At 44.0% G+C, this 27,349-nt stretch overlaps 1 protein-coding gene across 2 annotated transcripts in view; it reads left to right on the top strand.

Annotated features, from left to right (window-relative positions):
* Window positions 1–5,867: 5,867 nt before the first annotated feature.
* fancl (FA complementation group L) overlaps window positions 5,868–27,349 on the top strand; it is a 77,738-nt gene continuing 56,256 nt past the window's right edge. For both annotated transcript variants that reach the window (XM_067989040.1, XM_067989039.1), the window contains exons 1-3: window positions 5,868–5,948; window positions 23,538–23,652; window positions 26,148–26,206. In XM_067989040.1, coding sequence (XP_067845141.1) covers window positions 23,560–23,652; window positions 26,148–26,206 — 152 coding nt within the window. In that variant the 5' untranslated portion in view covers window positions 5,868–5,948; window positions 23,538–23,559. The remainder of the gene's footprint in view (window positions 5,949–23,537; window positions 23,653–26,147; window positions 26,207–27,349) is intronic.

The following is a 27,349-nucleotide window of genomic DNA, read 5'->3' as shown; positions in this document are numbered from 1 at the left end:
TTGGAAAATTAAATTAAAAGTGTGATGGTACATTAGCAAAGGCGAACATTTAAAGAAATAATTCATCATTCTCAACGAATATACATTCCCTTGAAGAATAAAAACTCCACAGGAAAAGTGGTCCAACCATAGCTGACTAGAGAAGTTAAGGATAGTATTAGATTAAAAGAAGAGGCTTGTTGCCAAAAAGAGTAGTAAGCTTGAGGATTGGTAGCGTTTTAAAAATCAACAAAGGATAACCAAGAAATTGATAAAGAGCGAGAAAATAGAACATGAGAGTAAACTAGCAAGAAATATAAAAACAGATTGTAAGGGCTTCTTCAAGTATGTAAAAAGAAAGCAATTAGCGAAAGTAAACGTGGGTCCCTTAGAGGTAGAGACAGGAGAAATAATAATGCGGAATAAGGAAATGGCAGAGACGTTAAACAAATATTTTGTATCCATCTTCACAGTAGAAGACACAAAAAACATTCCAGAAATAGTGGGAAACCAAGGATCTAATGAGAGGAACTTAAAGTAATTAATATTAGTAAAGATAAAATACTGGAGAAATTAATGGGACTAAAAGCTGACAAATCCCCTGGACCTGATGGCCTACATTTAGGGTTTTAAAAGAGGTGGCTGCAGAGATAGTGGATGCATTGGTTTTGATCTTCTAGATCAAATTCCCTAGATTTCCCTAGATTCTGGAACGGTCCCCATGGATTGGAAGGTAGCAAATGTAACCCGGCTATTCAAGAAAGGAGGGAGAGAAAATAGGGAACTATAGGCCAGTTAGCCTGACATCAGTTGTAGGGAAAATGCTAGAATCTATTATCAAGGATGTGGTAACAGAGCACTAAGAAAATCATAATATGATTAGGCAGAGTCAACATGGTTTTATGAAAGGGAAATCGTGTTTGACAAATCTATTAGAGTTTTTTGAGGGTGTAACTAGTAGGGTAGATAAGAGGGTATCAGTGGATGTAGTATATTTGGATTTTCAAAAGGCATTCGATAAGGTGCCACACAAGAGGTTATGACACCAGATGTAATGTATCCAAGTTTGCTGATAACCCTAACCCTAACCCTAACGCTGCAAAGCTAGGTGGGAAAGTAAGCTGTGAGGACGCAAAGAAGCTGCAAAGGGATACACACAGGTTAAGTGAGTGGGCAAGAAGGTGGCAGATGGAGTATAATGTAGGGAAATGTGAAATTATCCACTTTGGTAGAAAGAATAGAAAAGCAGAATATTTTTTTAAAAGAAGAGACTAAGAAATCTCAGCATTCAGAGGGATTTGGGTGTCCTTGTAAATGAATCACAGAAAGTTAACATGCAGGTACAGCAAGCAATTAGTAAAGCAAATGATATGTTAGCCTTTATTGCAAGAGGGTTGGAATATAATAATAAGGAAGTCTTGCTGCAACTATATAGGGCTTTGGTGAGACCACACCTGGAGTGCTGTGTACAGTTTAGGTCTCCTTACCTAAGGAAGGATATACTTGCCTTAGAGGTGGTGCAATGAAGGTTCACTAGATTGATTCCTGGAATGAGAGGGTTAGCGTATGAAGAGAGATTGAGTAGAATGGGCCTATGCTCTCTGGAGTTTAGAAGAATGAGAGGTATTGCATTGAAATTTATAAAATTCTTAGAGGGATTGACAGGGTAGATGCTGAGAGGCTGTTTCCCCTGGCTGGAGAGTCTAGAACTGGGGGTCATAGTCTCAGGAGATGGATGTCAGCCATACTCAGAGAATCATACCTTTCAGCCAACGTCCCAGACTCCTCCATCACCATACCTGGGTATGTCCTGTCCCACCGGCAGGACAGACCCACCAGAGGTGGCAGTACAGTGGTATACAGTCAGGAGAGGCCCTGGGAGTCCTCAACATTGACTCCGGACCCCATGAAATCTCATGGCATCAGGTCAAACATGGACAAAGAAAAATTCTGCTGATTACCACCTGCCGCCCTCCCTCAGCTAATGAATTAGTCCTCCTCCATGTTGAGCACCACTTGGAGGAAACACTGAGGTAGCAAGGGCACAGAATGTACCCTGGGTGGGGGACTTCAATCTCCATCACCAAGAGTGGCTCAGTAGCACCACTACTGACCGAGCTGGCCGAGTCCTGAAGGACATAGCTGCTGGACTAGGCCTGCGGCAGGTGGTGAGGGAAAAACCTACCTGACCTCGTCCTCACCAATCTACCTATCGCAGATGCAGCTGCCCATGACAGTATTGGTAGGAGTGACCACCGCACTGTCCTTGTGGAGATGAAGACCCGTCTTCACACTGAGGACACCATCCAACAATCTGTTGTGTGGCAATACCACCGTGCTAAATGGGATAGATTCAGAACAGATATAGCAGCTCAAAACTGGGCATCCATGAGGAGCTGTGGGCCATCAGCAGCAGCAGAACTGTATTCCAGCACAATCTGTCACCTCATAGCCCAGCATATTCCTCACTCTACCATTACCAACAAGCCAGGGGATCAACCCTGGTTCAATGAGGAGTGTACAACAGCATGCCAGGAGCAGCACGAGGTGTACCTAAAAATGAGGGCCAACCTGGTGAAGCTACAACTCAGGACTACATGCATGCTAAACAGTGGAAGCCACATGCTATAGATAGAGCTAAGCGATTCCACAACCAACGGATCAGATCAAAGCTCTGCAGTCCTACCACATCCAGTCGTGAATGGTGGTGGACAATTAAACAACTAACGGGAGGAGGAGGCTCCGTGAACATCCACATCCTCAATGATGGCAGAGTCCAGCACGTGAGTGCAAAGGAAGTGTTTGCAACCATCTTCAGCCAGAAGTGCCGAGTGGATGATCCATCTCGGCCTCCTCCCGATATCCCCACCATCACAAATGCCAATCTTCAGCCAATTCGATTCACTCCACGTGATATCAGGAAAGGGTTGAGTGCACTGGATACAGCAAAGGCTGTGGGCCCCGACAACATCCCGGCTGTAGTGCTGAAGACGTGTGCTCCAGAACTAGCCACACCCCTAGCCAGGCTGTTCCAGTACCGCTACAACACCTGCATCTACCCGATAACGTGGAAAATTGCCCAGGTATATCCTGTACACAAAAAGCAAGACAAATCCAATCCAGCCAATTACCGCCCCAACAGTCTACTCTCAATCATCAGCAAATTGATGGAAGGAGACGTCGACAGTGCTATCAAGTGGCACTTACTCACCAATAACCTGCTCACCAATGCTCAGTTTGGGTTCCGCCAGGACCACTTGGCTCCAGACCTCATTACAGCCTTGGTCCAAACATGGACAAAAGAGCTGAATTCCAGAGGTGAGGTGAAAGTTTCTGCCCTTGACATCAAGGCATCATTTGACCGAGTGTGGCACCAGGGAGCCCTAGTAAAATTGAAGTCAATGAGAATCAGGGGGAAAACTCTCCAGTGGCTGGAGTCATACCTAGCACAAAGGAAGATGGTAGTGGTTATTGGAGGCCAATCATCTCAGCCCCAGGACACTGCTGCAGGAGTTCCTCAGGGCAGTGTCCTAGGCCCAACAATCTTCAGCTGCTTCATCAATGACCATCCTTCCATCATAAGGTCAGAAATGGGGATGTTCGCTGATGATTGCACAGTGTTCAGTTCCATTCACAACCACCCAGATAATGAAGCACAGCGCGCCTGCATGCAGCAAGACCTGGACAACATCCAGGCTTGGGCTGATAAGTGGAAAGTACCATTTGCGCCAGACAATGACCATCTCCAACAACATTACCCTCGCCGAATCCCTCACCATCAACATCCTGGGGGTCACCATTGACCAGGAACTTAACTGGACTAGCTACATAAATACTGTGGCTACAAGAGCAGGTCAGAGGCTGGGTATTCTGCGGCAAGTGACTCACCTCTGACTCCTCAAAGCCTTTCCACCATCTACAAGGCACAAGTCAGGAGTGTGATGGGATACTCTCCATTTGCCTGGATGAATGCAGCTCCAACAACACTCAAGAAGCTTGACACCATCCAGGACAAAGCAGCCGACTTGATCGGCAGCCCATCCACCACTCTAAACATCCACTCCCTTCACCACCGGCGCACAGTGGCTGCAGTGTGTACCATCTACAGGATTCACTGCAGCATCTCGCCAAGGCTTCTTCGACAGCACCTCCCAATCCTGCGACCTCTACCACCTAGAAGGACAAGGGCAGCAAGCACATTGGAACATCACCACCTGCACGTTCCCCTCCAAGTCACACACCATCCTGACTTGGAAATAGATCATCGTTCCTTCATTGTTGTTGGGTCAAAATTCTGGAATTCCCTACCTAACAGCACTGTGGGAGAACATTCACCACACGGACTGCAGTGGTTCAAGAAGGCGGCTCACCACCTCCTTCTCAAAGGCAATTAGGGATGGGCAATAAATGCTGGCCTTGCCAGCGACACCCACATCCCATGAACGATTTTTAAAAAAGGATAAGGGGATGGCCATTTAGGACTGAGACGAGGAAAAATGTCTTCATTCACAGGGTTGTGAATCTTTGGAAATCTCTACCCCAGAGAGGTATATTCACGATTGACACTAAGGGAATCAAGGGATATTGGGATCGGGCAGGAAAGTGGAGTTGAGGTGGAAGATCCTATTGAATGGCAGAGCAGGCTCAAGGAGTCATATGGTCTACTCCAGCTCCTATTTCTTATATGCTTATTAAATTGAATATATATATTATTGTTATGACTGCACAATTTGGTTATTTGTAAATGATGAATAGGAATTTTGTAATTTGAAAATCTTATTATCCAGATGAAAAAGCCTTTTTGTCATGGTACTCCGTCAGTCCCACAATTTATTCTAATACACTTTGATGCTGGAAGCTACCAATCAGTGTCTATGCATTTTATTTTTCAGCGATGGGGGTACTTTCAGTTCAATGGTTAAACATCAGATTGATTACATTTTTTTTAGAATTTAGAAATCATCATGATGTTATTCGTAAGGAGGTTTCACTTTGACCTGCAACCTCAGTGAAATTAATCTCTAAAAATTGGAAAATAATTTTCTTGCGTTTGATTCCTACTACCCTTTTAGTTTGTCCATGTCATATGTAAAAGAAAGAGAAATTCATTCTATATTACATGTTGTCTTAGTTTTATTAATGTTTGTTTTAAAACCTGCGAGGTGCTATCCTTAATGTATTTTCTCTTACATCTCTATTTTGCTAGCTACAGCGTTCTTTGCCCCGTACTCACTATTCTTCTGTATTATAAACCATAATCTGAACGCCTCTCTCCCCGGTTCTGAGGTCAACGACACATCTATTATTCTCCAAAGAATATTGTACATATGCAGGAGAGGAAGGTTAAAGTATAATGAAAAGATGACAGGATCCCTGTAATTTTTTTTCCAGATAAAGAGGAACATATTACCTTGAAATAAACATCTTGTAACAACTAATGGGGCTCCCGACGATACACGTTTAAAACTTACAGCAAATTGCTTAGAAGTTTGTACTTTTTCATAATTCTAACATTTGTATTACCTATAGATACCATTGTGTTGTTCAGGAACGATAAATATGTGGTATGTCTACCATGAGTAAGGTTGTTCTTGTCTAATTACTGTATCTGCGAAGTCGACGTTTCCCCTCAATATTTATATAATAATGTAAAGTACAAGTTTCTTCTACCGAACACATTCCACACTTTCAACACACCAATTCGTTTGATTTTTCTTGCAGTATTTGCAGTTATTATATTATTGTGGCAGCTTTTACAAAGTGATGCAACTTTACATTTTATTTAAGACTAAATAACTTCTGGCCGTGCCGCCCCCTGATATATCCACGTGGTTCGAGTGTAACCAATCGGGAGCGGCTGAGGTTCTGATTGGTTGTGTAAGGCGCGGGCTCCACACAGTCTGTAAATCCAGTGAATGGGGGGCGGGCAGGGCTCCAGTCGGCGGGACTTTCAGGAGTGTTTAGTAAAAGTGAGTATTGATCATTGAAACTGTTCAGCGAGGTCTTTTAACCGGTGAAAACACTCGGCAACACTGAATTCTCCAGCGGCCAAACTGGTGAATGGAGGATCTGAGAGCCGTCCGTGTCCGCCGCGCTGATTGATTCATTTACTTGTTGAATATTGAATGAGTCTATAGTTACTGTCCACTGGTAATACCGTGCGCACAACGTGTCCGTTTATGATGGACGTTAAAGGCCGCATGATGCTCTGGCCTTCCAGGAAGTATTTTCTTGTCAGCGGTGGCTCAGCGGTAGCACTTTCGACTCTGAATCAGAAGATTGTGGGTTCAAGTCCCACTCCAAAGACTTGAGCACAAAATCTAAGCTGATACTCCAGTCATGATGTGGAGATGCCGGTGATGGACTGGGGTTGACAAATGCAAGGAATCTTACAACACCAGGTTATAGTCCAACTGTTATTTTTGAAAATCACAAGCTTTCGGAGGCTTTCTCCTTCGTCAGGTGAGTGTGGGAGAAGACTATTTTTGAAGAAGAGCTGGGAGTTGACCCCAGTGTCCTAGTCAATATCTGTCCCTTGACCAACATCACTGTAACATTACCTGGTCATTAACATATTGTTTGTGGAGCTTGCTGTGTGCAAATTGGTTGCTGTGTTTCCTACATTATAACAGTGACCATTTCAAAAGTACTTAATTGGCTGTAAAATGTTTTGAGATGCTCTGAGGTAGTGAACAGTGCTATACAAGTGCAAGTCTTTCTTTAAAGCTGTACTGGTTACTGTAATTCAATTGAAAGTGATATGTTTTGCATTCACTGCAACAGTATGCCTCACCTGAACAATGAGCCTTCTTACTGCTGCCACATAGTGTGCTGCAATTCCATTGTGTTTTGATTCATTTCAGAAGATAAATAATATCAGTTGTGCCAGACACTTTTTTATAAACAAGCTAGACTATGATATAGTGATGTTTTGGGCAGGAAAGGAGCATTGATCCATTTAGTCTACCCTTCCATACTTCACCTTGTGTCCCTCCTTGTGAATTTAGAACTAATAGCTCTCTATTCCTTTCCTAGCAGGAATTTATCCAGTCCTTTCTTTAATAATGTTATATTTTTCCACCCACAATGGTAATCTATGCCACAATTCTATCACCCTCTTACTTAAAAAAAAATGTTGCCTCAATTTCCTATTTTTCTTCTTCATTCCTTTACCTTTTAAGCTGTGACTTCTGGGCCTGATGGAATGATCTTCCTGGATCCAAATTTTCCATACCAGTGACCCATTTGATCACCCCAGGGAGGACAACCTTTCTTTATAATTTAGCCTCTAATTTTAGTAATCAGCTTTATAGCCTTTCTGAACTTCCTCCAGTAAATCTACATCTTTCCTGTAATTCAAGACTCAAAATAGTCCTCTAGATGTGGCCCCACCAAAGCTAGATACGTGAGCATCACCTCTTTAGACTTGTAAGTCAAACTCCTAGCTTTACATTGCACCATTTTGTTTGCTTTCTTCACTGGCTATGAACAAAACTGAGCTTTAATGATTTATACAGCAAACTCCCCACATATCTTTCCTACTTTGTTACTTCAAGCATGTTGACATTTGGTATGTAATACACATACTTGCTCCGAGCTAATCTCATGACTTTACAGCCATGTCTGTTGAACTACATTTGTATGCATCTTTAGTCTGTGTGTTTTGCTGACTTGAAGCCTAGGTTTTTTGTGTATTTCAGTTTTTATTTTAACATTGAAAACTGGGAGGAAAAAATGAGAACCCAAAAATCCAGGTAAATTTGGAGCAAAATAGTTTTTTATTTTGAACATCACTAAAATATAGTATGAAGTGTAGTATAAGTATGTTCCAATGTAATACAAGTTTCCATGATCACAAAATACTGTCAAGCTATTAAAACAGTAAGATACATTTATATTATGTGAATGAGCTGCAACATGTTGACTGCTAAAATGTATGTTTAAAGTAGCACATCGTTGCTTATAGTACTGTGAAACACATATATATGCCACAATGTAATGTATTATGAGCAGTATATTGGAATCATTGTTTGCAGTGTATTTATTTTGTTAATAACAGATGTAGTCATTATTGAGACTTCAGATATTATTCATCTTGCATCAACTGCAACTTGTATTTAAATAGTATTTTTAATGTAGAAAATGTTCTAAACCACTATACAGAAGTATAAGCAAAAAAAATGGATGCTGAGCCAAAGAAGATATTTAGTAGTGGTGACAAAAGTTTAGCCAAAGAAATGGGTTTTAAGGAGGGCCTTAAGAAAGGGAGGCGGAAAGATGGAGGGCTTTAGAGAGGGAATTCCAGTGCGTAGGGCCTAGGTGGCTGAAGGCACTGCCACCAATGGTGAGGGGGATGGGGGCTGCTCGAGAGGATGGAATCAGAGAAACTGAGTTCGGCTGGGGTTGTAGTGCTGGAGGAGGTTAGAGATGGAGAGGAATGAGGCAATGGAGGATTTAAACATGAGGATTAGACTTTTAAATTGGGGGACTGGGGGCCATGGAGGTCATCAAGGATGGAGAAGGTAAACAAGTGGAATTTAGCGCAGGATAGGATACAGTTAGAGTTTTGGATGAGATAAATTTATGGAGGGTGGAGGACGGAAAGCTGGCCAGGGGAGCAATGGAATAGTTATCTGGAGGGAATAAAGGGTTTCAACAGCAAGTGGAGGTGGAAGTAGATGGTTGTCATGATTGTGGGGTTGGAAGCTCAGGTTGGGGTCAAGTACAATGCTAAAGTGGTGAACAGTCTGGTTCAGCCTGTGACATTGGCTGGGGAGGGGGTTGGAGTTGATGGTGAGGGTGTGGAGTTGGTGACAGAGGGCTGCAGACTATGGCTTTTGCCCACTGTTTGGAGGAAATTATGGCTCATCCAAGAGTGGATGTTGGACATGCAGTCTAACAGTACAGAGGTGGTAGAGCTGGATGTCATTAATGTACATGTGAAAGCTGCCCCCATGTCAGCCAACGGCTGCATCTAGATGAAGAGAAGGGGACTAAGGATGGATGTTTAGGGGACTTCTGGGGTGACCATACAGGGGTGGGAAGAGAAGCCGTTGCTAGAGATCCTCTGGCAATGCTCAGATAAATAAGAGTGGAATCAAGTGGGGGCAGTCCCACGAAACTGGACAAGAATGCAGAGGTTTTGGAGGAGGATAGCGTGGTTGACTGTGTCCAAGAGGATGAGGAGGGGTAAAGCTTCATTTTGCTTCTCTACCTATAATTGTTTGACAGTATAAAAGCTCTTAATGGACATACATCTTGATATATATTTTCATTTCTTTCTTGTCCCAACTTTGTTACAGACCTTAAATGTGCTTACTTTGTTCAGTTGAGTCTATTGGATGTTGATCAATGGTGTTCCTCAAGCTGATACTTGGGTGGCCAGTAATAACAATGTTGCCTTTTCAGTCTGAAATATAGAAAATAGGAGCAGGAGTAGGCCATTCAGCCCTTCGAGCCTGCTCCACCATTCAATATGATCATGGCTGATCCTCTATCTCAATACCATATTCCCGCTCTCTCCCCATACCCCTTGATGCCGTTTGTGTCGAGAAATCTATCTAGCTCCATCTTAAATATATTCAGCGACTTGGCCTCCACAGCCTTCTGTTGTAGAGAATTCTACAGGTTCACCACCCTCTGAGTGAAGAAATTTCTCCTCATCTCAGTCCTAAATTTCCTATCCCGTATCCTGAGACTGTGACCCCTCATTCAGGACCCCCCAGCCAGGAGAAACATCCTCCCTGCATCCAGTCTGTCTAGCCCTGTCAGAATTTTATATGTTTCAATGAGATCCCCTCTCATTCTTCTAAACTAGAGTGAATACAGGCCGAGTCAACCCAATCTCTCCTCATACGACAATCCTGCCATCCCAGGAATCAGTTTGGTGAACCTTTGCTGCACTCCCTCTATGGCAAGTATATCCTTTCTTAGGTAAGGAGACCAAAACTGCACACAGTACTCCAGGTGTGGTCTCACCAAGGCCTTGTGTAACTGCAGTAAGACATCCTTGCTCCTGTTCTCAAATCCTCTTGCAATGAAGGCCAACATACCATTTGCCTTCCTAACTGCTCGCTGCACCTGCATGTTTGCTTTCAATGACTGGTGTACAAGGACACCCAGGTCCCTTTGTACATCAACATTTCCCAATCTATCACCATTTAAATAATACTCTGCCTTTCTGTTTTTCCTTTCGAAGTGGATAACTTCACATTTGTCCACATTATACTGCATCTGCCACGTATTTGCTCACTCATTCAACTTGTCTAAATCACTTTGAAGCCTCTTTGCATCCTCCTCACAACTCACGATCTCACCTAGTTTTCTGTCGTCAGCAAACTTGGAAATACTACATTTGGTTCCCTCATCCAAATCATTGATATATATTGTGAATAGCTGGGGCCCAAGCACTGATCCCTGCGGTACCCCACTAGTCACCGCCTGCCACCCCGAAAAAGACCCATTTATTCCTACTCTCTGTTTCCTGTCTGTTAACCAATTTTCAATCCATACCAGTATATTATCACCAATCCCATGTGCTTTAATTTTGCACACTAACCTCTTATGTGGGACTTTATCAAAGGCCTTCTGAAAATCCAAATAAACCACATCCACTGGTTCTCCCTTATCTATTCTACCAGTTACATCCTCAATAAACTCCAGTAGGTTTGTCAAACGTGATTTCCCTTTCATAAATCCATGTTGACTTTGTCTAATCCCATTTGATATTTTCTAAATGTCCTGTTAGCACATCCTTTATAATAAACTCTAGCCTTTTCTCTACTACTGATGTTAGGCTAACTGGTCTGTAGTTCCCTGTTTTCTCTCTCCCTTTTTTTTAAAATAGTGGGGTTACATTTGCCACCCTCCAATCTGCAGGAACTGTTCCATAATCCATAGAATTTTGGAAGATGACAACTAATGCATCCGCTATTTCCATGGCTACCTCTTTTAGTACTCTGGGATGCAGATTATCGGGGATTTATCTGCTTTCTCCAGCACTATTGTTTGACTAATATTAATTTCCTTTAATTCCTCCTTCTCACTAGTCCCTTGGTTCCCTAGCATTTCTGGGAAGTTATTTGTGTCCTCTTCCTTGAAGACAGAACCAAAGTATTTGTTTAATTGCTCTGCCATTTCCCTGTTCCCCTTTATAAATTCTTCCGTTTCTCACTGTAAGGGACGTACATTTGTCTTCACTAATCTTTTTCTCTTTACATACTTGTCGAAGCTTTTACAGTCCACTTTTATGTTACTTGCAAGTTTATTCTCATACTCTCTTTTTCCCCTCTTAATCAATCCCTTGGTCCTTTATTGCTGAATTCTAAACTGCTCCCAATCCTCAGGCTTGCTACTTTTTTTGGCAACTTTATATGACTCCTCTTAGGATCTAATACTATCCTTAATTTCTTTTGTTAGCCATGCTTGGGCCACTTTTCCTTTTGTGTTTTTGCGCCAGAAAGGAATGTATAATTGTTGCAATTCATGCATTCGTTCCTTAAATGTTAGCCATTGCCTATCCACTGTCATACCTTTTAATGAAGCTTCCCAATCTATCATAGCCAACTCACTCCTCATACCTTCGTAGTTTCCTTTGTTTAGATTTAGAACCCTAGTTTCAGATTGGACTACTTCACTTTCTATCTTAATGAAGAATTCTATCATGTTATGGGCACTCTTCCCTAAAGGACCCTGCACAACAAGATTATTAATTAACCCCTTCTCATTGCAAAATACCCAATCTAGGGTAGCCTGATATACTGGTCAAAAAAACCATCTCGTACACACTCCAGGAATTCATCCTCCACAGTATTATTGCTAATTTGGTTTGGCCAGTCTATATGCAGGTTAAAGTGACCCATGATTACTGTAGTACCCTTGTTACATCCATCTCTAATTTCCCATTTGATCCCATCCCCTACATTACCACTACTGTTTTGAGGCCTATAGACAGCTCCCACCAGTGTTTTCTGACCCTTGGTGCTTCTAACCTCCACCCAGACTGATTCTACATCTTGATTTTCTGAGCCAATATCCTTTCTCACATTTGCTCTGATTTCATCCTTTACTAACAATGCCACCCCACCTCCTTTTCCTTTTTGCCTGTCCTTCCTAAATATCAAATACCCTTGGATATTCAGCTCCACCCTTGGTCACCTGCAGCCATGGGCATCATTTTAGCACCCGCTATCGGGTGCGTTCCTGGCCGGGGGGCGGGGGGGCTCCGAAAATCGGGGAATCCCGGAGCAGGTTCGGAGCCCGGCTCCAATCCGCCCACTTCCGGGTTCCCCACAGACGTACCGACGTGCGCGCGCAGCCCCTGCATGTGGGAATCCCGCAGGCAATTAAAGCCAGTGGGGTTCCACTTAACAGTATTTACCTTGGTATTTCAGGTCATTAACAGACCTGATTAAGTGAAAATGTGAGGAGGGGTGGGATTTTATTGACAACTGGGACTGTTTCCCATACTGTGGGAAACACTTCCAGTTGAAATGGACGTGTTGCAGCTGTCAGCCTGTGGCAGCTGCAAAGGTCCATTTGATAGGTTGGGGGGACCCTCACTCATTGCAGGAGGCCACTCTGTCACTTGGGACAAAGTTTGGCCTCCTCCTCCTGACAAGAAAATTCACCATCTTGCACACTTACCCGGGGGGTCCAGAGACATGTACCTTGCGGACCCCCTCAGATGTACATCTTCCGGATGGGGGCTGCTGTAGCTGCAGTCATGACCTCCTCGGAGGGCAAACAGCATCACCAGCCTCGCCGTCCACCTCCGACACGTGGAGTTCCACAACAGAGTGCTGTGACACATCCACCTGTGCAGCAGGAGGGAGGGCAACCACAGAGAGAGATGCGTCGCAGAGGGCACTACCCTCGCCACAGGGTCCACAGACCGAGGCTCAGCTTCCTGGACCTCTCTGAGCAGCAGTGCACACGGAGGCTCAGAGTCACTCGACATGTAGTTGTGGACATCTGCAGCCTCCTTCGTGCCGAGCTGCTCTCAGTTGTCCCGAGCACCAACTTCTTGCCTGTCGCTGTCAAAGTCACCACTGCCCTCAACAACTTCTCCGCATCCTTCCAGGGTGCCACCGGGGACGTCTCTGTCGTCTGCACAAAAGAGCCCTGCAAATACACCTACACCCACTCTGCAGTGACACAATGGGCCCGATGTTAGCAGGGCTGCGGGTTCTCGGCGGGGGGGCTATCTGGTGCGTGGGTAACGCGCCCGGTGAAATTAGTCAGCTCCCCGCGTGATTATAGCATACAATCCACTAATTGAATCCACTTACCTGCTCCTCCGGGTTCCCCACTGCTGATCTGCGCGTTGGGCGGGCTGCGCATGCACAGTAAGATCTGTCAGCTGGAGGAGCTCTATTTAGAGGGGCAGTCCTCCACTGACAGATGCTGCAACAAACAGAAAAAATCACAGCATGGAGCAGCCCAGGGGGAAGGCTGCTCCCAGTTTAATGATGCCTCACTCCAGGTATCAATACATGGGGTGAGGAGGAGGGGGAGGACAGAGATCTTCCTCCTGGCGGGCGGGAGGAAGCGGCCTGGCTCGAGGTGGCAGAGGAGGTCACCTGCACCACCAACATATCGCCCACCTGCATACAGTGCAGGAGGCGCTCCAATGACCTAAGTAGGTCAGCCAAAGTGAGTACACTTACTCATTCCCCTACACTCTGTCTGCCACATCACCGCCCCCAACCCACATCTCCTTCTGCACTGCCAACACTACTCTGTCACATCACCCCCCATACCCACTCAAACCTCATCCTCATCGTACCTGCACCTACTCACCTCGCCAGGACTCACCCCATCCACTACCACTCAACCCAATCCTCATACAATCTCATGGCTCTATCTCGTACTCACCCTCTCATGCATCTCTTTCACGGCCAGCCTCACTCAACCTGCCACTACCTGTGCTGCAGCCACAGGGCATGCATCACATATGTGCAGTAGGCAGCGTAAGGCAAACGTGTCGTGAGCATGAAGGGGATGCACAAGGGTGTTTGAGGGTTTGTCATGGTTGTTACTTATATTGAATTTCTGACCAACTCACATTACATATTATATTGGCACCACTACTGCCATGTCTTCGCTAATCTTGTCTGGTCTGTGCAATAATGCCCTTTCCTGAGGATCACTATGAAGACCCACAACTGATGCCACCCATTGTGTCACTGCAGAGTGGGTGTAGGTGTATTTGCAGGGCTCTTTTGTGCAGACGGCTGAGAGACGTCGGCGATGTCCTCGGTGGCACCCTGGAAGGATGCGGAGGAGAAGTTGTTAAGGGCAGTGGTGACTTTGACAGCAACAGGTAAGAAGATGGTGCTCGGGCCAGCTGGGAGCAGCTCGGCATGAAGGAGGCTGCAGATATCCACGACTACATGTCGAGTGACTCTGAGCCTTCGTGTGCACTGCTGCTCAGAGAGGTCCAGGAAGCTGAGCCTCGGTCTGTGGACCCTGTGGCGAGGGTAGTGCCCTCTGCGACGCATCTCTCTCTGCGGTAGCCCTCCCTCCTGCTGTGCAGGTGGATGTGTCACAGCACCCTGTTGTGGAGCTCCACGTGTCAGAGGTGGATGGCGAGGCTGGTGATGCTGTTCGCCCTCCGAGGAGGTCATGACTGCAGCTACGGCGGCCCCCATCCGCAAGATGTACATCTGAGGGGGTCCGCAAGGTAGGTACATGTTTCTGGACACCGGGGTAAGTGTGCAAGTTACTTTGATTGTCAGGAGGAGGGTGGTGGAGGCCAAACTTTGTCCCAAGTGACAGAGTGGCCTCCTGCAATGAGTGAGGGTCCCCGCCACCCCTGTCAAATGGATCTTTGCAGCTGCCACAGGCTGATGGCTGCAACAGGTCCATTTGAACTGGGAGTGTTTCCCCCAGTATGGGAAACAGTCCCAGTTTGCACTAAAATCCCACCCCTCCTCACATAATCCCTTAATCAGGTCAGTTAATGACCTGAACAAGCCAAATAAATACTTTCAAGTGGCATCCCACTGGCTTTAATTGCCTGCGGGATTCCCACCAGCGGGGGCTGCGCGCGCACGCCGGCGCGTCAGCGGGGAACCCGGACGTGCGCGGGTTCGAGGCGGGCTCCGGTCCCGCTCCGGGATTTCATGATTTTCGGGGCCCCCCCGCCAGGCACGCACCTGATAGCGGGTGCTAAAATGCTGCCCAATGGGTGGCATCGGTTGTGGGTCTTCATTGTGATCCTCAGGAAAGGGCATTATTGCACAAACCAGACAAGATTCACAAAGACGTGGCAGTAGTGGTGCCAATATAATATGTAATGTGAGTTGGTCAGAAATTCAATATAAGTAAAAACCATGACAAACCCTCAAACACCCTTGTGCATCCCCTTCATGCTCACGACACGTTTGCCTTACGCTGCCTACTGCACATATGTGATGTATGCCCTGTGGCTGCAGCACAGGTAGCGGCAGGTTGAGTGAGGCTGACTGTGAAAGAGATGCACGAGAGGGTGAGTATGAGATCGAGCCATGAGATTGTATGAGGATTGGGTTGAGTGGTCGTGGCGGGATGAGTCCTGGCGAGGTGAGTAAGTGCAGGTAAGATGAGGATGAGGTTTGAGTGGGTATGAGGGGTGATGTGACAGAATAGTGTTGGCAGTGCAGAAGGAGATGTGGGTTGGGGGCGGTGATGTGGCAGACGGAGTGTAGGGGAATGAGTAAGTGTACTCACTTTGGCTGACCTACTGAGGTCATTGGAGTGCCTCCTGCACGGTATGCAGTTGAGCGATATGTTTGTGGTGCTGGTAACCTCCTCTGCCACCTCAAGTCAGGCCTTCCTGGTGGCAGAGGCAGGCCGCTTCCTCCCGCTCGCCGGGGGGAGCATCTCTGTCCTCCTCCTCCTCACCCCATCTAATGATACCTGGAGTGAGGCATCATTAAACTGGGAGCAGCCTTCCCCCTGGGCTGCTCCATGCTGTAATTTTTGCTGTTTGTTGCAGCATCTGTCAGTGGAGGACTGCCCCTTTAAATAGAGCTCCTCCAGCTGACAGCTTACTGCGTATGCGCAGCCCGCCCGACGCGCAGATCAGCAGTGGGGAACCCGGAACAACAGGTAAGTGGATCCAATTAGGCTGTGATTGCGCGGGGGGCAGACTAATTTCACCGGGTGCGTTACCCACACGCCCAATAGCCCCCCCCCCCGCCGCGAACCCGCAGCCCTGCTAACATCGAGCCCCATGTCTCCGTAATTGCTATTATATCATATCCGCTTACATCTATTTGCGCTGTTACTTTGTCTACCTTATTACGAATGCTTCTTGCATTCAGATACAGTGCCTTTAGATTTGTCTTTTTAACATTTTTACACACCTTAACATTTTTTTTTACTATGGCCCTATTTGTCTTACCATTTTTTCTTACCTGCAAGCCTTCTAAATTTTGTCATAATGCCTCTAAATACCACCTTCACTTTTCTTTTTGTAACATAGATCTGGTCCGGTACCATAAGACAGCACTTAAACTCCTCCTGTAACCCTTCAAAGTGTCTAAAGAACTGGACTCAAGTTGCCTCCCTTTCAGAATTTGCTGCTGAAAGTCAGGTGTGGGCTGTGCATTTATTGTGTTCGAGATGTCATTGTGCATGTTGCATACATACATTGTCATGCAGTGTGATGTCACTAATTCAGTGCATGTGCATCTTTGGAGGCACTAACACCAGAAAGAATTTTGTAATCCTGCAGGTCAAAACTGGGTAGAAATTAGCTTTTACTGATAGAGACCTGAAAATATTTGGGAATTTTGGTTTTTAAAAACTGATTTCAAAGGTCTCCATCCATCTGCTATGTCTCTGCCAATTAACCTAACTTTTCCAGATACCTTTTGGATTATTTTGCATTGGTTAACATAGTCAATCACAAGTTATAAACAGTGGTGGCCCCAACGCCAATCCTTGTGGTATTCTGCTGGCAACTGGCATCCACTCCCATGCATCGCCACCCTTTGTTTTCTACTGTCCAGCCCCACACACCAATCCAGCCCAATACTTCATCCACCATAACAGACTGATTCACAAAGTGCAAGAATAAGAGACAGTTGGCAGTGTCAAATGGCTTTCTGAAATCCAGGTGGGTAACAAAAACTGCCTCATCCTTGTCTACCAGATCAGAATGCTCCTCAAAGAAATCCAATATATTGGTCTGAACCAGTTCTGGGTTTGACAAATTAGACATAGTCCATCTCTGCCATTCCTCATCAATGTCACAAACATTTCCCCACCCACAATTGAGGTAAAGTTCACAGGTCTGTAATTTGAGGTTTCATTCCTTGCCCCTTTTCAAAGATGGAAGAGGGTCACATTTCCTACTTTCTAATCCAGCAGGATGTTATCTGATGCCAACAAATTTTGTATATATTAGTGAGGGGATTTGTAATCTCCTTAACCAATTCCACCAGTATAGTTTGGATCTTCTGATAGAATCTTCTACAATCAGTCCATCTATAAGCATAACCAGGAGACCTGAATAGTCTGTTGCTTCTCAAGTGTCCCGGTTTCAGGACTTGATTCAGTGGGTGGATAGGATCCTGTGATGATGCCAGATGTGAGATATGCCAGAGATAATGGGATCAAACTATATGGGAGTCCCTTGCAACTCTTAGCTGTTCCTTGTTCCCCCTGAGAAACCACTTGCTGCCCTGCTTCATTGACCTGCTCATGGATATCATCCCCTGCTGTTACATTCTGTCCATCTCCAGTGCTGAAAATCTGTTGGACAACTCCAGTTCCACTGGTTCCTCTGTTTCTGTCTACTCTCTTCTCATGCCTTAGTGACTGCCACCCATGTGTTGCTTTTGCTGTGCTGTCTCTCCTATCTTGGTGGGGACATCCTTCATGGAAAATCTCTTCCAGGCACTTTTCCTGCTTGCGTATAGTGTGCAGTGTAGCTAGTTGGTTATTTAGTCCAGGAATTTATTTCTTGAGGGAGTCAATTAGTTGGCACTTCATGAAAGCGTACTCCCCCTGGATACTTTGCAGACCCAAGATGACCCACATCCTGTATATCACACACACAGTAAGCTTAACATCCACACTGACATCTCGATTTCAAGTGAGAGTTGAAGAATGTTTTTAAAATTTTTTCATAAAGTACCTTGATAGAAAATAATTACTTCCTACTGTGCCAAAAACTCACTCCAAATACATTTTTAAACTTATAATTAATTACTTACCATATAACCTTCAGGGCCTGTCCTGAGGGAGAAAGCTGAACTTTACACAGAAAATCTAGCCTCTGCTTCAGCTATATACAATGGCACTGAAGCCACTCCCACAATGACAGTTTCCTACCATCTCCCCCCATCTTAATTGTTTAGATTTGAATTTTAACTATCGCTGAAGTTTAGTTAGTTCCTCCTCTCCCATGAGATGGTTTTATTCATGAATAAAGTTGTTTACAGCAGCAAGCAGTAAAAGTGAGTTGCTATGTTGAAATTGGTCCAAGGAACCAGTAGTCTGGAACTGATTTGCAAAACTTTTAAACCAGATAAACAGTTGGATGTGATCCTTTTTAACTTTTTTTTTTAAACCTACCTTGGGAGATAAAAATACTTTTCAGAAAAAAGTAACAGACTTATTCTTCAGTGAAGAAACCAAATCCAGCCTCTGCAGGAATGAAGTAGGTGTACACCCACAGAGCTGCTTTCTGTCCCTGCATCTCATGGCTAGACAGAACTGAACTGCTGTTACATAAAATGTGCTGGATTTTTATCCTTGTATAACGCTTTTGAAAAACAGGCATTGATTTGAAGGTCAGTCTACAAGACAGAAGTGCTGTATTTGAATAATAGCCAGTCTTCACAAACTATAAATACAAGGGCATGATGATGTCAGCCTTTGATTTGTAATGTGCATTGTCTGTATTTGGACTCTTTCACATCCCATTGACAGCTGGTTTGAAGTACCATTAACTCAATTACATAGAAATACATAAAAGTTACAACACGGAAAGAGGCTATTCAGCCCAGCCAATCTATGTCAGTGTTTACCCTCCACACGAGCCTCTTTGAATCAGGACAAGTGTGGCCTCGTTAATTTGGCTTGTAGTCATTGACTCAAATTCCTGAGGCCAGAGAGGATGGAAAGCCTAACTTCTGCCCAGGGGGCCCTGAAATGTGGGCAGAACCTGATTCTGCTGGGATTCCAGCCTCCTTTGACTGGCCTTTTAAATTCTGGTAGAGCCAACCACATGCTGACCTTCCTGTCCCTCCTTCCTCACATCAAAGGGTGTGTTGGTGGAAGTACCAGGGCTGCCCCAGTAAATTAGGAACAGGAGTAGGCCATTCAACCCTTCAAGTCTGTTCTGCCATTCAGTTAGCTCATGATTGATCTGTAACTTGACTCCATTTACCTGCCTTGGTTCCATATCCCTTAATGCCCTTACCTAACAAAAATCTATCAATCTCATTTTTGAAATTTTCAATTGACCTAGCCTCAACAGCTTTTTGGGGAGGGAGTTCCAGATTTCCACTGACTTTTGTATGAAGAAGTGCTCTCTGACACTACCCCTGAATGGCCTAGTTCTAATTTTAAGGTTCTATCTCCTTATTCTGTACTCTCCCACCAGAGCAAATAGTTTCTCTCTATCTACCCTATCAAATCCTTCAATCATTATTTCTGCCCTTTATGCCTTGAAATGCCTCAGCGGAACTTATTTCAGCTGAGAGCTGATGTGAGCCACTTTAGAAAGGAAGGCCGCAAATGTTACCTAAATTAAGATAATCAACCCTAGAGGCAGAAGGGCTCCTTTTTTGGAGCCAAAGACTTGGGGAAATTTAGTTTTTTCTCTTGGGCATCGGGATGCCAAGCAGAATAGCTGTGGGCCATTCTGTCCTATGAGGGCAAGTCAGGGTGGTGTCACTGAGTTGCCCTTGCAGACACTGGTGGCCTACTCCGACCATGTAAATGACTCTGTCCCAGGGATTTGGGAGGGTTCGCAGCCTGGGCCAGGGCAGGTGGGAGTTCCAGTCTGCTTTGGAGCTATTGTTTCTGGTGGTATGTTCACTGAGTTTTCAGTTCTTAATATTTGCATATTGAGGATACTTTGTCCTTCAAAGGGTTACTACAGACCTTTTGACTTTCAAGCCAATGTGCTTGGTTTTAAATGATTACATGCCCCTGCCTTGAGTGTATTATTTTAAAGGCTTATTTTAAACTAAGAAATATAATAAAGGAAACAATAAACCATGGACAAAATATTAATTCTTTTTCCTAACACTCCCCTCTGGAGTTTGTTGGAAGAAAACAAGAGAAGCCAGGAAAATCTGATTGCACCAGAGCTGGATTACCTGTACATACAGTTGCTTGGGTAACAGTATCTATAAGCCTGGGCACTGCCACCAGACAATGTCATTGCCTTTGAAGGCATTTCACTCGGAAGGCAGTTATAGAGCTATGTCATCTGCAGACGGCCTTCATCGCAGGGACAGCACTGCCCTCTACTTTTATGTCTCTGACATCTACAGTAGAAGCTAATTTGCAGCACATGGAATAATCCAACAGGTGACTGAGGAGGCATTGTTCAAGAGGGCAAATTCATTCATTATCTCTCCCAATTGAACACCAACTGCCACATGACTGGGATGCCCAATTTTATTACATTGCTGGATTCCCCAAGGTCCAGGAGGTCATTGATGGCATTCAAGACATAATTGTGCACAGACAGAAAACTTCTTTTGTAAGCAAGCCCTGAGAGGTCTGAATTGTTTTGATGCTGAGGAACAATGTGAACTGCCACGATGGCCACCAGGTTTCTATTTCTTCACTGCCACCACCTCTTCTGCCCCTCAATTATGCACTGTGAGTAACCTAATGCTACCTCCTCAAGCTCACTACCTAACCCCTCCAGGGTAGATGTAGCTGTGCTGATACTTGCAGTGAGTGATATCTGTGACGCGGGGTGCTGTTTGCTTTTGAGGCACCAGGATTGCTGGCTGGTTCCTGGGGCAAGCTTACAAAAAGTGTATATTACAATGCTGGCTGCAGAACACTTCAGCATACATGGCAATATACTGTGTGTCATGGTGTTGTGCTTGGATGCATGCCAATGAGAGAAGAGAAGTAATGGATGGGGAGGCCTCTGACTTCACCTTGCCCCACTCCCCTTATGCTCTCTGTGCCAATTATTTCTGGTATGGCCTCCTTGAAGGCTGTCAGTCGCCTGAAATTTGGGGCCCTCCTCCCATAGAAGGTGAACTAGATGATCCTTGGTCTTCTTTCATCTAGCAGTTCCTAAAGGCATAGTAAGAAGATTCATTCAGTAGTGTAAAGGCTACTTTTGTGAGGATTTTCTTTTTTTCTGTTTCCACTTGGGTTTTCATGACCCTTTGTGGTAATTGTCCTGCTGCTTTTACTTTCCAGCTCCATTAGTGTCACCGAAGGGTTCCCTGTGTGAATTTCCTATCCCAGCTTTTCAGAGGTGGATAGAGAAAATGAAGGAAGATTGCAAGGTTGGCCAGGCTGCACAAGAGGTGGTCTTTGCTCACCTGCTGCATACTTGCTTCTATCAACTGAGGTGCTTATACCTTGTTTTAACATCTGTGTGTTATTGGCACATTTATCAGCCTGGTTAGGTTTGCACCAGTACTTGCTCATTTAAAACTGACTTAGACCAGTACATGGAAATCAGCCCCATATAGTTTAATAGTCGGCAGTGGGGGGCGTGGGCAGGCGGTTCACTCCTTGTAATGTACTCTAGCCATTGTGTATTTGTCTGCTATAGCTGATTACTGTATTTTTGTACAGGTAATAGTTGATGTTGCATCAATGTTTCGACTGTCAGAGGAGTCGTTTACTTTTTTAGAATTTGCCATCCATCACACAGTTAATATAGTTTGTATTGCAACAAGAAGTCACATTCAAAATTTGGGTCTTTTGTTCCTTGATATATCTGGGGCAGCAAACAGTGAATATGGGGAAAAGAGTGCTTACTCAGCAAATTGCTACAGATTCCATACTACAGTTGTTAATGGGAATTGTTTAATACATAATTCTGTCATATTTTCCTGTCAGAAACTGGCTTATAAGGAAGGCTGTGGTGGTAAGAGTGGGTTAGCATAATGTTTTTTCACCTCTAGGATCAGTCCACAGTCATTGGTTGAAAGTTTCTCCACTTTGCTGTAGCTGCTAGGGTCTAAAGCAAAATGGTGTTTGGGCAGTCTGAATTCAGTTACTTGTAGATGTGGGCCTGCAGCACATTAAGCTGGGGTTGGGGGAGAAGGGGGAAGGGAGTTAGAACTGCTACTCAGCATCTGGCTATAGTGTTACTTGATACTGTGTGCCTGGTGTTTAAGTGTTTCATTTCCCTGCACTGACATCCTTCATCGTGATGAGTTCAAAATTTACCAATTTTTTTTTGCTGTTGAGAGATTGACAGCAAAAAAAAATGAGATGGGGGGGGCAATGCAGATTTTAAGGCCACAATACATTTACAGAGTTAGCTCAGCATTTAACTTTTATCTGTCAACAAGGAAGATCTGACCAGGAATGGATACCTGGAAATGATTGAGGCTATAACTGAGGGGTTCATATAGCACCTATAACTGCACAAGGAAAGCTGTAGCAGTGTATAATCATTGTAATCCCCAGAATAAATAACAAACATCAGGGATTGATTTCAGGCCTGTGAATTTTTTTAAATCAGTTTTTGTTTCCTCTTTCTCTCCTGACGGCAGTGCCATTTACTGGCGTCCAGTTCCATAAGTTGGCAGTCCTTCTGAATCTCACCAAGTGACAATTCTTCTTGCAGTGAGTGTCAATCAGTTACTTGATTTTACGGAGGGAGGGGCACATCACAGCCAAGCTCATCCATATCCTTACCTGAAGGCCAAGTCTGCACATGTTCCAGCAGGGATCCCAGAACAGAAATCAGTACTCGGGACCCTGTCTGATTTTTTTTTTAATCTCTTCCTTTTCTAGCTCAGGAGGATTGGAACAACTTCATTGCCATCCCAGCGGAGATGGTTTGAGTTTTACATGGAGATTGCTTTACTTTTGGTAGATGCAAGAGCAGACACCAGCTGTCAGTGTTTATCTACTCCTTGTCATGCTGAAGTTCAAGCAAGAATAAACAATTCACTTTGTTCTTAGACGTTTATTGCAAATTAATCTGGATTTGATTCTCTGGTTATTCTGTGTTCTGTGTGTGATTTTATATAAATTAAAAATGTATGTATCGGGTGGTCTAGCTTTGAAACTGAATGTTTGTTTATTAGTAGAATTATTTTAATTGATTGGATTCCAAGAGTGCTTGTGGTCGGTATTTTCTTCTCTCATTAAATAACGCTGAGCATTCAGCCTGCCCAGAGCAAGATGTGTCATGTGTGTGTGTTTTTGCTCCCTTGCCTGCATTTTGTGCATCTGTTGTCAATGGAGTACGTGCAAGGATGTGATCAAATTTGTTTTTTGAAGTTGTCTTTATTTTTAAAAATTAGATCTGCAATTGTAGTTGAGGTTTTGAAGTATTTTAGCAATAGTAATTGGCATCATAAAATGTATCTGTTATTGTACATATTTATATCTTACAGATCTTTATCTTTATGTTAAACCATGGCTGGATATGATACCCTGATCAATGAGTGTCCACTTCTGTTGCCTCAGAACAGACAGAAGACAGTGTTTGATGGCTTCATTATGGTTAAGGTACAATGTATTAGGGTGTGATTGGTAAATAATAGAATTACAGGTTGTGGAGAATGTTACTGTAAGAGGGAATACTGTCATTGAAACGGTATTTTTCTTTTTTGTCTATGCCCCCCCCACCCCACCCCACCCCATTCATAGAATCATAAAATTTTGCAGCACAGGGGAAGCCCATTCAGCCCATCATGCCTGAAAGAGCTCTGTCCCATTTCCCTATATCCTCTTTTTTTACATTTTTCTTCAAGTATTTATCTACTTACCCTTTAAATGGATTCTGCTTCTACTGCTCTTTCTGATGGGGTATTCCATGTCCTAATATGCTGCATTTAACAAATTTCCCTAACTCCTCCCTTCATACTTTTGGTGATGATCTTAAATTTATGTTTACAGACCCATTGATCAATAGAAATAGTTTTTCTCAATATGTTATCAAAACCCTTCATAATTTTGAGTATCTCTATCTGATCTCTTAACCATCTCTGCTTTAATGAAAAGAGCCTCTGCTTCTCTAATCTCTCCTCATAACTAAAGCCTCTCATCCCTGGTGAATCTCTTCTGCACTGTCTCTGGCCTTAACATAATTCTAAAAGCAAGTGCCCAAAATCAGACATAATCTTCTAACTATGGCTTTAACTGAAGATTTGTATAGGTTTAATGTCACCTTTGTTACTGTATTCTGCTTCTAACCATAAAACTTAAGATGCCATACGCAGTTTTTTTTTTAACACCGCTTTATCAGTTTGTCCTAAAGCTAGTGGACAGGTACAAATAAGAATTAAAAAGGCTAATGGAATGTTGGCCTTTATCTTGAGGAGTGGAAGTTTTGTTACAGCTGTACGGAGCTCTGGTTAGACTCCATCCGGAGTACTGCATTCAGTTCTGGGCATCACACTTCACGAAGGATATATTGGCCTTGGAGGGGGTGCAGCGCAGATTCACCAGGATGATTCTGGGCCTAAAAGCATTAAATTATGAGGACAAGTTGCATAGACTAGGCTTCTATTTCCTTAAATATAGAAGATTAAGGGGTGATCTGGTTGAGGTGTTTAAGATGATTAAAGGGTTTGATGGGGTAGATAGAGAGAAATTATTTCCTCTGGTGGGAGAGTCCAGAACAAGAGGGTATAACCTTAAAATTAGAGCTAGGCTGTTCAGGGGTGATGTCAGGAAGCACTTCTTCACACAAACGATAGTGGAAATCTGGAAAACTCTTGCCAAAAAGATGTTGAGGTTAGGTCAATTGAAAATTTCAAAACTGAGATTGATAAATTTTTGTTAGACAAGGGTATTAAGGATTACAGAATCAAGGCGGGTAAGATACAGATCAGCCATGATCTAACTGAATGGCGGAACAGGCTCGAGGGGCTGATTTTTTTTATTGTAGAACTACATGTTTTGAATGCTGGAAAGTCACAACTTTGCTTTTGCTCAGTTCAAAATAATAGGGTTATAAAATACTTTTTTTTAAAAATGAAAGCGTGACCTTCTAATTCTGGACAATGTTTATTCTACGCTAGTTGAACAGAATTGACTTTAATTATGACATTTTAGTAACCGTGTGCTCGACTGGTACAGTACAACCTCTATTATCCAAGCTTCCTTCTAACTATATTAATTATCTGAGAATGTTTGTGGATATTGGGAGACCAATAATATTTGGCTGCCAGCATTTTTTCTTCACTCTTCCATTGGTTTGCTTCAAGATTAGTTAGTGCTGAAACAATTGAGTGGCAGTCCATAATTGCCTTTAACTCCAGCCTCTGGACCCATGAGAGCTGAATGAAAATGCTATCCAGTGGTGACCAGTGTCCCCCCAACTACGAAAATCAGTGCTAAAAGTAGAATTTGCTGACAGTCAGTTATCCTGTCAGCAGCTTTTGCAGCACTAATCTCCAAGGAACTGCTGACTCCAAAATCAGTAGAGACGGCCTGTTATAAATGCACTCCTGCAATGGTGAATGGAGCAGGTCTTGAACGTAATGTCAGCTGGAACCGTTCCGCTCACTGGTACAGAAGAGCATTTAAACAGGCCGGTTCGCTATTGATTTTAAAATCGGCAGCTCCACTGAACAGCGGGGATGAGTGCATACTGCCTTTAATGTTCATCTTGGTATCTGGAGGGCTGTGATTGCCTTTGAAGGAGTGTTTTTGACTCGTTTTTATTGATCTGGCAGCTGGAGTTGTAGGCAGGCGCCTGGAGGTGTTGTGATAGATCAGTTGATGTTGGCAGCAGAGTAACAGAGGGAAACGCTGCTGGGAGATCTGTTATCCACCAATTTGTTATCCATTAGGGAAAGGGGTGGTCCACTCTTCGATGGCACATAATCAAGGTTCCACTATGCTTTAATGGGTCATCTTGTATATTAAAACTTTTTACCAATATCATGTAAATTGGGTTAAAGGGGCATTTCCCTCATTACCATTAGCAAAAAAAAATTGGGATTGCCATGAATTGTGTAATAAATATAACCATTCTTTTGGCTGTATATTTTCAGGACAAGGAATTTCGTGTAAGGATACTGTTACCTGAAGAGAAACATCTCAGACATGCAAGGTGTGGATTTGTTTCTTTTAATTGTAGCATTTACACAATGTGTTTAGGTACGTGCCAACTCGGCTCATCTGGTAGCACTGTGGGTGCAAGTCCCTCTCCAGGATTTGAGCTCATAATCTAGGTTGACATTCCAGTGAAGTACTGAGAGTACTACATTTGTAAGAAGTGCTGTTCTGGGCACTGTACTTTAGGAAAGATATGAAGGCTTTAGAGAGGGTACAGAAGAGATTTACTAGAATGATTCCAGGGATGAGGGACTTTAGTTACATGGATAGACTAGAGAAGCTGGTGCTGTTCTCCTTGGAACAGAGAAGGTTGAGAGGAGATTTGGTAGAGGTATTCAAAATCATGAACGGTCTGGATAGAGAGAAACTGTTCCCATTGGCGGATGGGTCAAGGACCAGAGGACATAGATTTAAGGTGATTGGTTCTTTTGCCAAATGTGATATGTGGAAAAAACTTTTTTACATAGCGAGTGGTTAGGATCTGGAATGCACTGCCCAAGGGGGTGGTGGAGGCAGATTCAATCATGGCCTTCAAAAGGGAACTGGATAAGTACTTGAAAGGGAAAAAATTTGCAGGGCTACGGGGATAGGGCGGGGGAGTGGGACTAGCTGGATTGCTCTTGCATAGAGCCGACGTGGACTCGATGAGCCGAATGGCTGCCTTCTATGATTCTTTGAACATTAAACTGAAGCCCCATCTACGTGTTCAGATGGATGTTAAAGATTCCATGACCCTTTTGTGAAAGAAAGATTTGCATTTGTGTAGTGCCTTTCAGGACATCCCAAAGCAGTTAACAGCCCATGAATTATTTTTCAAGTGTAGTCACTGTTGTATTGTTAGAAACGTGGTAGCCAATTTGCACACAGCAAGGTCCCACAAACATAAATGAGTTAATGACCAGATCATCTGTTTTTGGTGTTGGTTGAGAGATAAATATTGGCCAAGACACTGGGGAGAATTTCTCTGCTTCTTCAAAATAGTGCCATAGGATCTTTTACATCCACCTGAGAAGGCAGACGGGGCCTCGGTTTAACGTCTCATAGGAAAGAAGGCATCTCATTCCCTTTAGTACTACATGAAATGTCAGCCTGGATTATGTGTTCAAGTCTCTGGAGTGACCATTTCATTGCTGTTTGT

This window comes from Heptranchias perlo, chromosome 8, assembly GCF_035084215.1.
Source record: "Heptranchias perlo isolate sHepPer1 chromosome 8, sHepPer1.hap1, whole genome shotgun sequence".
Classification (NCBI taxonomy): Eukaryota; Metazoa; Chordata; class Chondrichthyes; order Hexanchiformes; family Hexanchidae; genus Heptranchias; species Heptranchias perlo.
Note: the sequence above shows the minus strand (reverse complement) of the source record. Positions and strands in the feature narration are given on the sequence as shown.